Source organism: Bombyx mandarina, chromosome 13, assembly GCF_030267445.1.
Source record: "Bombyx mandarina strain Sakado chromosome 13, ASM3026744v2".
NCBI classification, from domain to species: domain Eukaryota; kingdom Metazoa; phylum Arthropoda; class Insecta; order Lepidoptera; family Bombycidae; genus Bombyx; species Bombyx mandarina.
In genome coordinates this window covers 268194-285923 of record NC_143220.1, presented here as the reverse complement: position 1 = coordinate 285923, position 17730 = coordinate 268194, and the positions used below count along the sequence as shown (strand labels likewise).

At 37.1% G+C, this 17730-nt stretch overlaps 1 protein-coding gene across 4 annotated transcripts; it reads right to left on the bottom strand.

The window, feature by feature from the left end:
• Window positions 1–599: 599 nt before the first annotated feature.
• Window positions 600–17000, bottom strand: LOC114249727 (uncharacterized). Of its 4 annotated transcripts, XM_089732649.1 has the most exons (10): window positions 16522–16698; window positions 16333–16451; window positions 15033–16056; window positions 12567–13361; window positions 10693–10853; window positions 9991–10128; window positions 8360–8606; window positions 6873–7129; window positions 4361–4543; window positions 600–2970 (listed from the first exon to the last, which is right to left on the bottom strand). In XM_089732649.1, exons 3-10 carry the CDS (start codon window positions 15889–15891, stop codon window positions 2884–2886), a joined length of 2727 nt encoding a protein of 908 aa, XP_089588775.1. In that variant the 5' UTR covers window positions 15892–16056; window positions 16333–16451; window positions 16522–16698; the 3' UTR covers window positions 600–2883. The 4 variants fall into 4 exon arrangements, with proteins under 4 accessions (XP_089588775.1, XP_028039194.1, XP_028039192.2 ...); XM_028183393.2 differs by having other exon boundaries at window positions 16333–17000; XM_028183391.2 differs by having other exon boundaries at window positions 12567–16056; window positions 16522–16717.
• Window positions 17001–17730: the final 730 nt, after the last annotated feature.

Below are 17730 nucleotides of genomic sequence, written 5' to 3'. Positions count from 1 at the left end.
GTATAGGTCATGACGGGGCCTATGCAAGTTTTGTAGAGTGTCACCTTATTACAAAGGTACAATTTACTTCGCTTGCAAATCATTGAATAGATTAAACGATTATACACGATTTTATTCCTTCGTGAAATGTGTTAATTGCAGGTTCCCATTTCCTTAGAAAGAATGGTAGGTACCAGACTGCGGGGTTTCAACGCCGGCATAATTGCATCGCACGGGCGAATTGGGACTTTTTTGTATTTATTTTTATTATTAAGATGAGTGGACGAGCTCACAGCCCACCTGGTGTTAAGTGGTTACTGGAGCCCATAGACATCTACAACGTAAATGCGCCACCACCACCACGTTTGGGCGTTAGTGAGCGTTGTATTAGAAAAATACTCTAAGATTTGGGCGAAGCTCAAAAATGATGTCGCATCAATTGAGTCGCATAAATTAGTTGGTAAGAATTGATAGAGATGCTATGTTTGTCATCTCTATAGTTCAAGAAACCCTGGATTTATTGTTACGATCCCGAAATCTACTCCATTGCAAATATTCACACCTCTTCCAGTTAAATCCTAGAATCAATAAACACCGAAATAAATGAAATAAACCATAAATATGTAGTACAATATTTTATTTGATAAATTTCCATTTGTTATGTACGTTTTAACTTATAACAAAAAAGAGGATTAAAACGAATAGATCTGTTGAATCCTGAACAAAATAAATAAAGTTAAATTTTGTAAACTTTACCAGACAGAATCTATTATTTTACAACGCAACTTAACACTATACTTTCTTAAAATAAAAATAAACTAAAATTTTGTAGTAACCTATACAACCTAATGCAATTATACAAAATATCTCCTTACACTCTACTTAACTATAGTAGAAATATAATATCGTCGCATTTGTTCATTTATAAGGGCAGACTGCCAATTATCAAAACAAAAGTGAAATTATAGACTTATATTCGGAATGTTACACTGATTTTAATATATATCAAAGTAACAAATTACTTATCACAGCAACAGATTGCCCCATATTATATTGGAAAGTTTAGACCGACGAGTATAAAATTAATTGTTCATTAGTCGCTTTACTTCCATTTATTTTCTTTTTGCTGTTCCTAGTGATGTAGAGTTGGAGACTTAAGAAATATGTTTAATTACATTATTGCCCCGAATTCGCAAATTATTCTAGAACCTAAAAGTAATATAATGTGAGATTTTTGCCACTCCTGTGCCATTAACTTTAGATAAAACAATTCTGGTTTGTTTTTATAAATCACGTCAGCGCTTAATAAATTCGGCAAGGTAATAAGTTACATTTGTTCCATAAAAAAAAATAAAAGTTACTTTCATACCAGGTGTAAGGAAACAATTCTCTAAAAATGAAAACAGTGATTATTAACACCGTAACACAAATTGCGTTTGAAAAAATGTTTTTCTGGTGTTTTGACACTGTGCGCAATGTACAGTAGATTGGGGGGAATAGAGACTAGAGTTAGAATAGGGACAAAACTGGGATGTCACCATACTTTTGTTGAGTTGTTAGATTTAACTTTGTTGAACTGAAAATGACTTTTATTTAGTGTTTAAGAATATTAAATAGTTTAATTTAGTCATCAAAGTTTTGTAACTCATTAAAGGTATTAAAAAGTTAGATACCTACATAACAAATAAATAGTGCCAGCCCTATCGAAAAACTATTTTGCCCATACGTAACCCGATCCACCCCAAAGCCAAGGTGAATCGAGTCAGGCTAGTTTTTTCAGTTTTTGTGTATATTTTGCAGTTAACTATGTATAATAACGCATCGTATATAAAAAATTAAGCCTCCGGAACCATTTAATATCAATTTTATTGGTATTACCCTAAGAAAAACCATTGAAAATTTGTTTTGGATTTGGAAAGGGTCCCGATTCCCCCGAATCTACGGTACCAATGAAAATTTGTAACTCGGTCCCTGGTCGAGCCCAGGGATGTGCGGAGCGTCTGACAGCTGCCTTCACGTTATATTACAAATTCATTTAATAAGAATTTACTAAAACGATAAGCAAAATGCTTACCTGCAAATTAATATCATTTCTCGCATACGTATGTAAAGCAGTAAAAAAATACCCGGTCGGCTTCGAGAACAGTAATCTTACACCCTGTACACAAGAGATATTTTCTAAGGGTAAATGGTGGGTGAACCTGTAACTACAAAAGAACGAAATATGTTTAGGGTTATCACTAAACGTAACGAAGATAACTCAATTTGATTGATATTTTAAATGATCATGCGAGTAATTATTTAAATTGTTCTAAAAAGTCATTGTTAATATTCATAGAATCGTGAATTTAATGATTAAATTCAGCCGTTTTGGAAATCGATCGCATGTTTATATAATATTCAATACAATAACCGACAAAGCAATAGATAAAAAAAATGTGTTTAATTTTTACCAAAATGTTTTTTGAAAAATTTTCGCTAATGCTTGTAGTTTCAGATTTGGCCCTACACACCCTTCCTTTGATGATAATTCATTGTTTAAAAATTTTGTATATTACAAAAGGCGCTTTTTAAAAAAATTCGAATACATGAACTTTCTTATGAAATGAGGAAAAAAAACAAACGCTAAAATTATCAAAGATTGGCACTAAGAGTGTTTAAAATTAACTAAACACATCACAATTTACACGATTAATACCATCCATACTCATCTGACAATATGTTACTGGTATAAAATTATAAAAACCTGGTCCAGGTCATTTGAGAACCATAATAAATGCTAAACTTTTTAGTAAACTCAAATTTGGTTACATACATTTTTGTATGTATTGTCACAATATCAAACCGAATTCGAAATTGTCCTTATAGTTTAACCGGTCACCTGTATCGACCATATTATTAGTGTTATATCATTTGTCGGGACATCGCGTGTCTCATTTTACGTTCCCAGGATTCCGCCTCAGCCCACGAATGCCTTACGTCCCGGAATAACTGAAAATATAAAATGTTTCTCAATTACGGAACTATTGTTAATTCAGGTATGTATCCAGTCCATAATAGACTTTTGAAGAGTTGTTTTATTTGTTCATTTCGTATGCTTTGTCTTGATTAAATCACACATGAGTAAAATTTAATGAACAAATAATTAGTGACCTTGTAGAACAAGAAATCAATCGGAATATAACAGTGATCTTCATTAGTGTAATATCGATTGTCAATACAATATAAATATAATAAAGATTAAGTTAATTGTGTAACAATTGCGTCAATTACGTAACTATGAATATTCGTTACCCTTACATTATAGTTCTGACATTAAAGTGGTGGTAAGAACTAATTAGAGTCGGCACGGATAGACAGCACTGTTTCAGCCGCGTTGCAATCTGAATAGTCGGCCGGCCGTTACACAATAGGCTGGCATTTACGTTATAATGTCTATGGACTTCGGTTCCACTTAACATCAAGTAGGTCGTTAAATATCATTAGAATTTTGAAACATTTCTAGTAAAATTCCGGGACGACCCATTACACGGGTCAACACCAAATTTGACTTTGATTGCAAAGCATAAAATTTCGATATTTTAGATCGGAATTAGACGAAAAAAAATACATGGCATGAAACAGTTTGCTTTTGAACTTTAATAAATTGACCACATATGAAACAATATGCATCAGCATCATATTTACACTTTCGTGACGTTTTAAGTTTTTCTGGGCTTGTACAAAACACCTGATCGTTGTTTATGACTCGAGTGCCATCTAGTGGTACTGTATAAACGTAAACACCCCATTCTTATAGCGCGGTTTTTTGAAAGTATTAAAATTAATTAAAATTTATAAAAAAAATTGAAAAATGAGTATTATTACTATAACTATCACAAAAGCAAACTTTATACCAAAAAAAGGTATTTTATTTTCGTTTTCGTTAATAATTAACCGGAAAAACCTAGTATAAACGTTAGGACAAAGAACGAATTTTTTTTTTGTAGAGTTGTGTTATATGTAGCTAGGTACTTTGTCAAGAACCCTCTCTGAAGATCCATCAACAGTATAAAATTTCACACAGTTGATCTAAATTTAGGTCTGTTAATCATTGTATTACTTTAAGTTGATTGTAATGCTCATTATAAATGGATTAAGTTTCTATCAATATCACTACATAGTATAAAACAAAGTCGCTTTCTCTCTCCCTATATCCCTATGTATGCTTAAATCTTTAAAACTACGCAACGGATTTTGATGCGGTTTTTTTTAATAGATAGAGTGATTGAAGAGGAAGGTTTATATGTATAATAACATCCATTAAATAGTGGAGAAATTAATAATAAAGTACAGTTTCCGAAGCGAAGCGAGGGCGGGTCGCTAGTTAGCTATAATTTACCTGTGAGAGCCAAGCTTCATCCGCCAAGAGTTCGTTTAATATAACCGTCGTGTCCTTACTGGGGTTTTGCATTCGTTTTTCAGCCACTCGTTTACTACATTCTACATACATTAAATACTTTTGATGGGATATCCTCGAATACAGCTGTACTCTGCCGCAGCACGTGGCACATACAAGGAATTCCTGTAATACATGAAACAGAACATATGAGTCGACTATTATCAAAGCCGGCAATCTGACTTTTGGACAATGATTGGTAAATCAGAAAAACGAATTATTGACTTTGTGTTCCATTGGCAGTCACAAAACTCTTCGGAACGACATCTTAGATAAATAACAGGTTAACTATTAACCTTTATTTAATGCAGGTTTTGAACCGTATTCTTTGAAAGAGACGATTATATTCAAATCAATCTGTATTGACATATCAATAATTTTTTTTTGTCCAAATGCACAGATTGCCGCCTTTGATAATAGACGACTCATATAATCTAATTAGGTGTTTTTATTTATTTTTAGCATAGATGGGTGGACGAGCTCACAACCCACATGGCGTTAAATGGTTACCAGAGCCCATAGACATCTACAACGTAAATGCCGCCACCCACCTTGAGATATGAGTTCTAAGGTCTCAGTATATGTAGTTACAACGGCTGCCTCATCCTTCAAGCCGAAACGCATTACTGCTTCACGGCAGAAATAGGCGGGGTGGTGGTACCTACCCGTGGGGACTCACAAGAAGTCCTACCACCAGGTGTTTCTAATATGTGGACTAAATCTGTCCAAATAGAATTTTCAAGCCAGTCAGTCTCATTTAAATCTGACAATTGATATCATCAAAAATTGTCAAGATTCAATCGCGTTACGGATAACGCGTATGTGAGATTGGTTTCCATCTCAGAGATAATATATGACTGTGTCTTCGGATCAGGGCATATCAGAACGGATCCAATAAGAATTCCGCCCTTAATAGTACATTGTGCAGCAAAGGAGAAAAGTTGGGACATTTCCTCCCGCGTGTAAAATTTGCCAAACACGTGGGAGGAACTGTCCAATATTTTTCCCGCGGTGCACATACTATTTTTTCTCCTACCAGGCCGAAAGTTCGTGGAGTACCGAGCCGGGGTCCAGGGGCGAAGCCCCGGTGGGGTCCAAGGGTGATGCCCTGGCGGGGGCAGGGGGCGGGCCTTTAACTGTTTTTTAATTTTTAAATAAACTACTACTAATTAAATAAGAACTGTCTGATGAACTCATATTTGTTTAATACTTCACTATTAAATTTTATTGCCTTTTGTGTATTTCACTTTTACACTAAACATCATATTGCAAATTACCCGAGCACAACAATGGCGGAGAATTTTAGACATTAACGTGCATACGCACTTTTACCCAGGGAGAAAAAGTTACACTTTCTTCCCTGTACAGCCAGACGAAAACCGAACTTTGGGCGTAGGTAGGAGAAAAAATATATTATATGGTATCCCATATATCTACGCAATAAAAAAAAAAAAAAAAAAATCTAGCATTTACATACACATATCATATTATTTGCTGCAAAAGATTAAGCCAACTGTATAATTACGTTTGTAATGTATGTGCAATTTGACGTCACTGTTCCATATCATTACTGCAGTTTCAGTTTATATGCAAATGTGAACTGACTAATAAGTCAATTTGTAAACGCTATTGACAGAGTACGTAATTTTCTTCAGTTGTGTACCGTAGATTGGGGGGATCGGGACTATTTCCAAATCCAATACAAATTTTCAATGGTTTTTCTTAGGGTAATACCAATAAAACTGAGATTAAAATAGTTACGGAGTCTTAAATTTTTATATAAGATGCGTTATTATACATAGTTCATTAAAAAATAAACACAAAAACTAAAAAAATTAGCTTGACCCGATTCACTTTTGCTTTGGAGTGAATCAAGTTATGTATGGGGCATGGGGACAATCGTTTTTCGATAGGGCAGGCACTATTTAGATGTTAGGTAGGTACCCAACTTTAGGTAATAAACTTTTTAATATCTTTCATAAGTTACAAAACTTTGATGACTAAATTAAATTATTTAATATTCTTAAACACTAAATAAAAGTCATTTTCAGTTCAACAAAGTCAAATCTAACAAAAGTATTGTGATTTTTTTTTATTGCTCTTGTAGGCAGACGAGCACACGGCCTACCTGATGGTCAGTGGTTACCGTCGCCCATGGACTTCAGCAATGCCAGGGACAGAGCCAAGCCGCTGCCTACCGTTGAGTACTTTCCACAAGCCTTGTTTGAAAAAGGACAATCATAGCGCTCGGGAAACACTGTGGACGGGAGCTCATTCCAAAGTCGGATGGTACGTTGCAAAAAAAATCTCTGAGATGATGAGACATCCCAGATTTGTCCCTATTGTAACTCTAGTCTCAATTTCCCCCAATCTACTGTACACGTAAAACCACTATTCGGTTGGCGGGTTAGCGTTGATCGTCAATGACAGGGCAGTGATCAGTTAGAGAGGTCACCTTCTCGTAAGCGAGTCTGGCGTCGGGCTGGACGGGGTCTAGCGTGGCGGGGTTGTAGGGCTGTCCGAAGAGCAGCAGCGTGGCGACGGCGGGGCGAGCGCACGCGCGGCACGAGCCGGCGCCGGCCGTCACGCTGAGGTTGGGCCACGTGGCCAGCGCCGCGTCCAGCGCCCGCCCGCTCGCCGCGCCCGACACCCGCGCGCGCATGCTCTCCGTCACCTCGTCCACTGTCTTCACGTTCGACAGGAAGTACTCATCTGAAACGTTTTAAATACAAAATTAAATAGTCTACAAATCTGAACATATCGACGCTCGAAAGGCGAACGTGACTAAGCGACAATAGCTGCTTTGTACATAAATGATAGGCAATAACCATATTCGATGCGTAAAAAAAATACATTTCTACGTCTATTAAAACCATTTCAATCCTGCAGCTAGATTCGTTAAAATAGTTTTTTTTCAGGTATTTCAACTTTAAATTGGTCTACTGTAAAGTTTACGCATTATCGCTTAGTCACGTTTGCCTTTCAAGCGTCGATATGAGCATGAAACCTAAGTCAACTTCGGTTCCTTTTCTGCCCGGAATAGTAATTTACATATTATTGTGCTTTGAGTGTCGCTCTAGTAGCTACATACTTGTTTTTACTGGTGATAGGACCTCTTGTGAGTCCGCACGGGTAGGTACCACCACCCTGCCTGTTTCTGCCGTGAAGCAGTAATTCGTTTCGGTTTGAAGGGTGGGGCAGCCGTTATAATTATACAGACCTTAGAACTTATATCTCAAGGTGGGTGGCGCATTTACATCGTAGATATCTATGGGCTCCAGTAGCCACTTAACACCTGTGACTTTGCCAGGTGGGCTGTGAGCTCGTCCACCCATCTAAGCAATAAAAAAATCATGACTTTCTAAGACCATTTGGAAGAGATGAGGCAGTTAGCCAGTAGTAAAATACCAGTAATATTTTTTTTATTGACTTTGTATGCTGACGTGCATACAGCCCACCTGGCATGTCAAACTGCTGCGTACCGCTGAGTACTCTCTGCGAACCTCGTTTAAAGAAAAAGGTGTTATAATGTTAGGAAGTACCGTGGTGCCGTGGTAAAAAGGATTTGATTGGATCATCTCAAACAATACCTCAAAGCACTACATAAATAAAAAATGTGTAATAGTGCAGCTACGGTATTTTGATCCTGGGGTTATGTTATACCACCATTTTCAAAATCTTTTTTAGTGTCGCGGCACTCCAAATTGATCGCTCTCAAAGCGATCTGTCACGACCCACAGACGAGATCAAAATTAATCTGTAGAGTCTTCAAAAAAAAGGTTCTTATGAGTGCATTTCTTAACTTTTTGCAACCACATTTTGAGAGACGATAACCTAAACCAGTTAAAGAATAGGGCCATTATTAAGACTAACAATTCATTTCGTCACATCGGATAGGTATAGCTGCACATGTCAATATATTAAGTTTACAGTGATGATTACCTTGTTCTTGGAATATCTCTGTTAAAAAATTCGGATCCAGGGCATGAGAAATTAAAGTTTGGATGTAAACTTCGAAGTTCTCCTGATACATTTGCGTTTCCAACATTCTTTTCTCTATGAAATTGCAATCGTCGAATGGCATTTCACTTCTTATTAATTCTACAGTTGTTTCTAGATGTGTCTGTGATCTTACTTTTACTGGTACTTGGGTATACAATTTCTTGTTTTCTGGGTTCCACACTGTATACTAAAATAAATAAAAATTAATTGAGTAGTATTCTTATATTGAATCTTATATAGTGTAAGTACCTATTGAGCTTATTTAGCTATCTAAGCAATATAAAAAGTTTAGAACTATGTCAGATATCCATAATTATAACTTTATAGATTGCTATTACTAATTATTATAGATGTTTGTGGGACTATTTTAAAGATTAGATTAGATAGGAAGATTCCTTTAATTAATTTACCTAAGTTTTATAGTTTAATTTAGGTATTAGTCGAGTTTACAAGACAAAAGCAAAAAAAAACCGCATACAAATCTGTATAAAAGGATTCCTTGCAAAGAGTTGTTCAGACCTAAAAGTGCCCTAGATAGATTAGCCGTCGGGACTCCGTGGTTCGTGAGGAACGTCGACCTACACGACGACCTGGGCCTCGAACCGATCCGCAAACACATGAAGTCAGCTTCGGAACGTTACTTTGATAAGGCTATGCGTCATGATAATCGCCTTATCGTTGCCGCCGCTGACTACTCCCCGAATACTGATCACGCAGGAGCCAGTTACCGTCGTCGCCCTAGACACATCCTTACGGATCCATCTTTTTTTTTTTATTGCTAGATGAGTGGAGAAGCTCACAGCCCACCTGGTGTTAAGTGGTTACTGGAGCCCATAGATATTTACGACGTAAATGCGCCACCCACCTTGAGATATAAGTTCTAAGGTCTCAAGTATAGTTACAACGGCTGCCCCACCCTTCAAACCGAAACGCATTACTGCCTACCACCAGTAATTACGCAAATTATAATTTTGCGGGTTTGATTTTTATTACACGATGGAAGTCAATCCTTCACCGTGGAAGTCAATCGTGAACATTTGTTGAGTACGTATTTCATTAGAAAAATTGGTACCCGCCTGAGATTCGAACACCGGCGCATCGCTCAACACGAATGCATCGGACGTCTTATCCGTTGGGCCACGACGACGACCATCTGATCCAATAACCCTTACATTAGACACCTTTACCTCTAACACTAGGAGTAGGGATCCCGGTAACTGTGCTCGTCGAACTCGGCAAAGAGTTCGAGGTACAACCTAACCTAAACATCAGCTCGCTGAGTTTCTCGCCGATCTTCTCAGCGGGTTACGATTCCGATCCGGTAGTAGATTGATTCGCGAAACAGTTACTCTTGAGTTGTTAGGTGTCCTTTGGAGGCGCTCGGGTAGCTGTTAGCAAATCCCATCCCTCCTGGCTGAGTCCTTGCTCGCCCACCTGCCCTGGTAAAACTGGAAAGGCCTCTGGGCCACCAGTGACGTCTCAAACATAAAAAAAATCTTAAAATTCTGCTGTCCAATATTAAAAGATATCCAATACTAAATAACTTCATTTATTTTTTATTCAAAACTTACCGTTGATATATTGCGATATAAAACCTTTCCGTTTTCTTCAAATGGTTCATATTTTTGTAACAGGGTTTTACCGTCGACCCTCCAAATCGCCGGCCACATATCATTTAAATCAGTTTTTAACGCGACGAATTCCCCAGACTGGAATTAATGTTATCGTTTTATTGATTTCCTCGCCTCGTTGGTCTAGTGGTTAATGCATATGACTGCTGTATGATAGAGCAGAGTTCGTTGATCGGTCAAATTCAGTAGCTTTATTAAAGCCTCTTGGTATATTAAAGTGTGTCTTAATCTATTAAAGACTTTATTAAATTGTCATTTGGTATTTAGGGCTTGGGGCCTAGCTATACTAATATTATAAAGCTGAAGAGTTTGTTTGTTTGGTTGAACGCGCTAATCTCAGGAACTACTGGTCTGATTTGAAAAATTATTTCTAAAATTTAGAATTATGCCAAGGTGGTGTTTATATATATCTTACCCTGTTATATTCTACCCATTTTCTTATACTTATACTAGGTTGCAAGGGAATCTGTAATAAAACCTCGTATGCTACATATACGTTTGGTATATTTTTCCAATGTCCACCCACCTAACACGAAATTTGTTGTATTTGTTACAACACAATTTAAAGACATTAACCACTTACTTCCAATTGATTCTCAGGCACCCCTCATTGAGAACAAAACGAATTTGACAGTCCATTACCTGATACGGCATTTCCTCCAATGGCCTCGTGCCGTCCATCTGACCCGTTGTGGACGTCACTTGTTGATGAGACTTATTCATTTGTTGTAATTTTCTATTTGCACTGTCACTGTCGGTTGCACCATAAATTCCATAGGCCAAATTACTTCCGTGGCTAGACACTGAAATATTATCAATTTCAATGAAACCATTAATTTCATTACGTCTGTGTATATACCTTGTGTATGGTTAGGGAATTTCACTGGAGACAAGCATTATTTCGCATTTTTGGAAGTATATATGACTCATTTATGTCATTTCAAAATAAACCTAAGTTTATTACATAGCGCCATGAAACTTCTGATAATTGATTACATTTTAAACTTACTGTTTTACAACAATCTGCAGGTCTTTATAGCCACAAACTGAAGACACAAAAAAATGAAATTTCTACAACTCTCATCGCGTAATATGTATCAACTGTATAACTGAAAACATTACGCGTATTTCACAGAAGTGCAACTAGGTATCAGTCACTTCTCGAAGATAAAAACTCATTAACAAAATAGTAATTTTATTGTAAATGGATGTAAAGTAACCGTTCTCGAATATGATCAAAGAACACGGTATCTTACTATAAACGAAAAATAATTTTAATTTGCTAGACCATGTTTAAATACGTACTTATTCTAGAAAGTTTATTATTTGTAAAACCGCCATCAATCAGAACTGAGACAGGTGGTGAACATGTCACGTGAGTGCAGGGGCCACGCGTGTCAGTTGACTTTTAAGCGAGTGAGAGAGAGTGAGGGAGTACAAGAAAAAAAATGCATTTTTTTGTTATTTTTTTGTTTGCCAGGAATCAGAATCTAACACCTATTATCGTTTTCGAGAGCGGTTCCTTGCATCCAGCATGAGTTTTGTGTTTCAAATATCTGCAATGTAATTGAGTAAGAGGACAAGGGATGTGAAGGAAGGGGATAGCCAAATTACGACTAGACCGACAAGGCGAGTCGTTTTGGTGATAACATGTACTAAAATAAGATTTTACATTATATGACAACAAAAACATTTAAAAATTCAAATCAAGTTACAGCTGGTACATGTTATCCCTATTTGGCGATGCATGGGGTGCTACCAGGAATAATTACATATTATTAAATTATTTAACACGTCGTCAGTAATATACTTGTGTTTATTTTAGGTTTTCTCCTATTTTACAAAATTATTTACATAAAATATTGAGAATTGTGCATAAACAAATAACAATTAAATAGAAATACAAAAACTTATGCTCAGGACACGGCCTACTAATACATTATCTCGCACTTACTTTTATAGCTGTCAATTATTATGCAATTAATATCCTCCTTATAGTATAAAATCACTTTCAGCTAAATATATGCATACACTATTGTAAGTACTGACTAACTCAAATACTGTAAATACAATACATTTTATATGTACAACAGACATTCACTGGTATGAGTCCCATAAAAAAATATATACCACATTTTGGAATTATTTATGGTAGCACCCCTTCAGTAGCGAGTATGACAAGAGTCACAAATATTACAATTTACAATAAATGGCACTAGCAATGTGTCATCAACAACATATTGAGTGAAATCTTGTTACAAACTAACCCTAAAACATCGATGACTATTTTAGATAAGTAGATCACATAATTTGTCACAAAAAAATAACTATATTTACAATTCAATAATCATAGATTTCATCTATTATAGATTTACATTATCACAGTTAAAATGTAACAAGTTTTCACGGCATTCTGCCGAACGGCAGTTAGCTTGCTCCTGTCATACAAGCTTCAGGGCTAGCTCTTCACCATCGCGCTCTACTTCTCAAGTGAAAATCTAATAAATTGAACGCACCTTCGTCAGGTTGATGCTGATAATAGTATTGTTGTTGTGGCGCAGGATGCAGCGCGGCCACGGGCGGCGGCGCAGGCGGTCGTGGCTTCTTGGGCGCGGCCGGCTGAGGCGCCACTACGGCTGAAGGAGTCGGCTTATTCAACGGCGTAGTTCGACCCTTCTTCGCTTTGTCATTTAAAGGCGTACTAGGCACATTTAGCACCGGCTTATTTAACCTGCGGGCTTCCTCTTCCGCATCATAAGCGGATTCTTCAGTTCCATCGTATTTACGTTTCCGATCTTTATTTAAATTGTAATAACGAGGATCATCTAACTCAACTCCCTTTCCTTGTGAGTTCAAAAGATTTGATGACCCACTATGTACCTGGTTAGCACCTAACAAACCGGTTGTGCTCATACTAGCAGAAGAGCTCATTACTTGATTGCCTAATGACATGCCTGTATTTATTACATTTGAAGACGGCATTGCACCATTAGCACTGTGCTGTGTGACACTGGAATCACATGGACTTTTAGTAAGGTCATTCTGACCATATGGTTTATTACTAGTGTTGCTATTTGTATTTGTTCTTGACCACGTAGATTTCCTGGCGCCTCTTCCTGCCGGAGGGGGAGAAGTATCGCGTTCTCCTTGCAAAAATTTTAAATAAGAAGCCATGAAGCCTGAGCCAGGACCCGTGACCGGAACGCTGAATTTTTTTTCCATTATTTTCGAAGTAGCGTCTTGTGAAGTGCTGTTTATGGTCTGCTGCTGTGAAGAGGGTGCTACCGACGATGTAGTATTTGCTCGTTGTTCTGCAAGGAAACCAAGTTCTTCCTCTATATTAGGCACTACCACCTTAGGCTGTTCCTCTTCACGTGTTTCTGGCGTCGAAAAAGATGACGAGGAAGCCGAAGGTGGAGTTTCGCTAAAAGACGATAATGGTGTTAACTCCACTGAGGACTGGAATTCAGGGTGAGGACCTAGGTGAAAAGGTGGGAAATATGTCAGAGCATGTCCATGGGGCATTGCTAATGCTTGATGTTGATTTGCGAAATTAGTAGCATGGGATCCAAATGCTGAAGCTCCAGGAAACATTTTAGGAGGAGGAGGAGGGAGATTCCATCTTTCGAAATCGAAATAACTACCATTTTGCTGTTGATTTGTAGTAGAACTGTGTGCTGGAGGGGGAATTCGATTAGCTAAATAATCTGCCATCACAGCATTAGATAATTCATTAACATTTGGATGTATTACTTTATCAGCACTTTTTCTTCGTTGCACAGATGATTTTGATGTCGTAATTGTTGTAGGAGTTTGAGTTTTTGTAGCTTTGACATCTTGCAACTGACAACTTTGTTGTAAATTTTGCAAATTTTTTACTATACTCATTGGATCTCCTCTACAACTAGACAAGTCTTGTAAAGCCACATTATTGCTATCAAAATAGTGTTTATCATTTAGATTCCTACTTGAAGGTTGATTTTGGGATTGGTTACTTGTTTCTTCACTGGGAGTATTATTGCTATCTGTATTGTTATAACTATTACTACTGCTTGAATACTTTCTAGAAGTTTGACGTTCATTTTCCCAACAACCCTGACCAGAACTTGAATTTCTGTCATAACGATTTTCTGTGTATGTTTTATTTTGTTCTATACCTAAAGCTCTTGTAATGACTGAAGGATATGCAACTTGACTATTCTGTGAAGGAGGGCGCGCAACCGACGCATCCAATGGAGATCGGGGAGCAAGTTTATTATAGTGATCATTATGTGGTTGTGGTGAGTTGATAGAGTTCATAGGACTATGGTACATGGGATAAGCAGGACTAGATCCATGACCTATTGGAGACGATTGTGGTGGTGCATGTGATGGGCTTTGCCTTCTGACAACTACCACACCACAATCTGGACCATTCTGAGAACTACTACTAGAATACCCAGTATCAGTACTAGAACTACTTTTAGCTCTAACATGATAATCTGATTCAACATTATTTCCACTCTGATAATGTCTAAAGCTTGAACTTTGTGTAGATGAATATTGAGAATTACTTATTCTACTAGATTTTGATGAACTGCCGGTGCTGCCATTATAATTTAATCTACCTGGTGCATCCATTATCGAATAACTAATTGGTGATGACTGGGGTTGACTTTTTTCACTAGATTCACAACTTTTTCTTTGATCATTATTTATTTCTGGATATATTTTGCTTTGTGCTTTAGTTTGAACTTGTGGTGGCTTTGAAGTTGGAGAAACAAAGCTACTGCTTCCAGTACTTGAAATATGTCTAGATGTTTTTTCACTTGTCTTAGGAGGCTGGGAGTTGTAAATAGTGGTTGAAGGCCTGGGAGTGGTGCTAGATGTGGGTCTATAGTCTTTACTAGGTGGTGTAGGAGAAGAACTTATAGGTGGAGTTGACACTATACACGATTGTTGAGAATGGACAGTTGAACTTGCAGAACTTGAATAGGACTTACTTCCAGCATAATCCTGCTGTGATGATAGTTGACCACTTTTAGCACTGCTTGTACTATATGAATTATCAGTCTGATTTCCAAATGTAGTCGGAGATTGGAAAAACGTTGAAGATGGTGTTGATGTTGCTGGCTGTTTTGTTGCAGTTGCTGGTGATCCTGACCTATTTGCTTGTTTACCAGTACTAGAAATTTGTGAATTGAGATGATTATTGATTGTTTGTGCTGCAGCAAAGTGTGCATTAAAATTCTCATAAGTTGAGGATGCCTTTGTTGTTGCAGGGCTAGGTGATGAAGGCACTACACTTTCATGTGGTAATATTCCAAACGGACTTGGAAGTTGATTGTTTCCTTGCCAACTCAATCCCGTAGTGCTTCCTGGGGTTGAGGATTGGTCAAAAAACGATGCACCCTGTGCAGCAAGTGTCTGATGTGAGTAATTCTCTCTCAACGAAGAAAGTTCAGATTCAACTGAAGATTGTTTAGAGGCAACAGCGGCTTGAGCTTGGGCTATAACTTGCCGATGTTGTGCTTGTAATGAAGAACTGTAATGGGCCGGTTTTGGATTGGCATGATGAAAAAGGGGTGAAAACATTGCATCATATCCTACAGATGGTGGAGATAAAAATCCTCCAGGATTGAAAGGTGATGCAGTTGATGAACCAAGTTGGCCTGCTAATGAAGCTGTTGTGTGTGCTGCCTGGAGTAGTAATTGACTCGTTGTTGATGGGACTGACTGGCTGCCTAATCCTGATCCACCACTTGCAAGGTGGTGATGAAAGTCCCCACTTGCAGCACCAGCTTGGACCCCTGCTAATCGGTTGTATGACGCATATGCTGACCATGGTCCCACTGGATCCATTACCACCTCCGTGTTCTGTTTTTATCAATGTATGTAAAATGTCAATAGTAGTCCACACTTTCATCCATAATTTGCAGTAAACAATCAGTTGTGTTTACTATTACGAAACTTATGCACTTGAGCTCCTGTCCAACTGATTTCTGTTCATATATATAAATAATGGCCCTGGAAAGAAAGTTAATTTCATTAGGACCAAAACAACAATAACATGCGGGATGTAATCTTTCCCGGAAATCCAACAAAAATGCTGTCAAGGTCTAATAATCTAATTGTAAGCTATTTTGTTTTCTTTTTGATACCTATATTAGGAAATAATCAACGAATTGACAAAAATATATAATCCGCGGCATCGCCATCGAAGCGTCAATGAGTTGAACAATACAGGACATTAGTTCAAACAATTGGGCTTTTATAATTGTATGGGTAAAAGGATAAACATACCATTGCCTCCGTTTTCTGCAATCATTTATAAATGTGCTCTCCGAGGACGCTCACTCGCCAGATAACATCATAAATATGGCCTCGAGTATTTGATGAGTGCTCGTTGCGACGGGTTTTGTCTATTGTGAAATGAAAAGCCACTCAAATTTGAATTTATACACTATAATCCACAAGTAAGTTTATACACACATGTGTAGCATGACTTCTCATTACTGTTGGTGATAGTTTTTGTATTGTAACGTACGGTTTACTTTATTTACAAGTTATTTTAGTACAACGTTTCGCCTTTCACATTAGTCGCCGCCATCTTACTTGTCGAATATCTGTCGCCTCTAGTCGCCCCAGTCGGTCGAACGAACCAACAACCGCACAACAAACGACTCAGCGCCATCTATAACTTTGGATTTCTCAAATTTAACTAAAAATGTATTAAAAAATGAAGAAAATTGTGAAAGGATAATTTAAGATTAAATCATAATAATAAAAACATTAATGTAAATTAAATCCGGTATAGTGAGATTACAACAATGCATGTATAACCACCAATATATAGGTACCATACATGATGTGATATGACGTTGATTTAAAAAACGTTAGCAAAAGTTTAATTTTCAATACGAATTTGAGACGATAATAGTGATGAAATCGTTATTTAAATACATATTTTTGTCTTCTGACTTCAAACCGACAACCCTAACTTCGTAGACAAGCGTGTGGATTTATCGAAAATTATCGAAGATGAAAAGATTTAGCCAGGGCAGTACCGTAAAATGGGGCGATTAGGGACAAATTCCAACTTTATGAGCAATTTTAAGGTAGTTGTTGATGTATATAATGCTATATCAGGATCAAAACGATTGAGTCTTGGGGGCATCTTTGTTGTCTAATTTAAAATTATGCAACTAGCATTCCAGTTTAAGCAAAAAATGCAAAAATAGGTGTAATCCCTATTTACCCGAAAATTGCGGTTAATTGGGACGAAATGAGAAATTTCCTAGGGTTGGCACTACTTTTATTTTTATATATAGTTTTAATTTATTTATTTATTTAGTTGCACCAACAAAGTGATCATCAATAAAAAAAATTGAAAATCTGACAAAAGTACATGGCAGACATCACCTCAATTATAGGTGCAATCGACAGTGCTGATATTTCTATCTGGGTTAAGAGATTAGGTGTGTCGGTTATTCCATGGATTAATCAGATGAATACCCCTACTCTGAACAAATATTAAATATTTTATTATGTATTACTTAGACATTTTTGTCCACCTTGAGATTTCATTGATCTTGTTACATGTCTCTGCCAAATGGACTTACTTATATTAAATTGCTTATCTATTTCAAATAAAGACTTATTCCCAATTTCGCTTCGAATAAAACAGATTTTTACCAACAA

Coding starts and splice junctions, on each gene's coding strand:
- LOC114249727 (XM_089732648.1), bottom strand. CDS start 15,891: ATGGATCCAGTGGGACCATGGTCAGCATATGCGTCATACAACCGATTA. Junction 8,607..9,990: donor TATATCGCAATATATCAACG/GTAAGTTTTGAA, acceptor TATTTATTTTAG/TATACAGTGTGGAACCCAGA. Junction 4,544..6,872: donor CCAGACTCGCTTACGAGAAG/GTGACCTCTCTA, acceptor CATGTATTACAG/GAATTCCTTGTATGTGCCAC.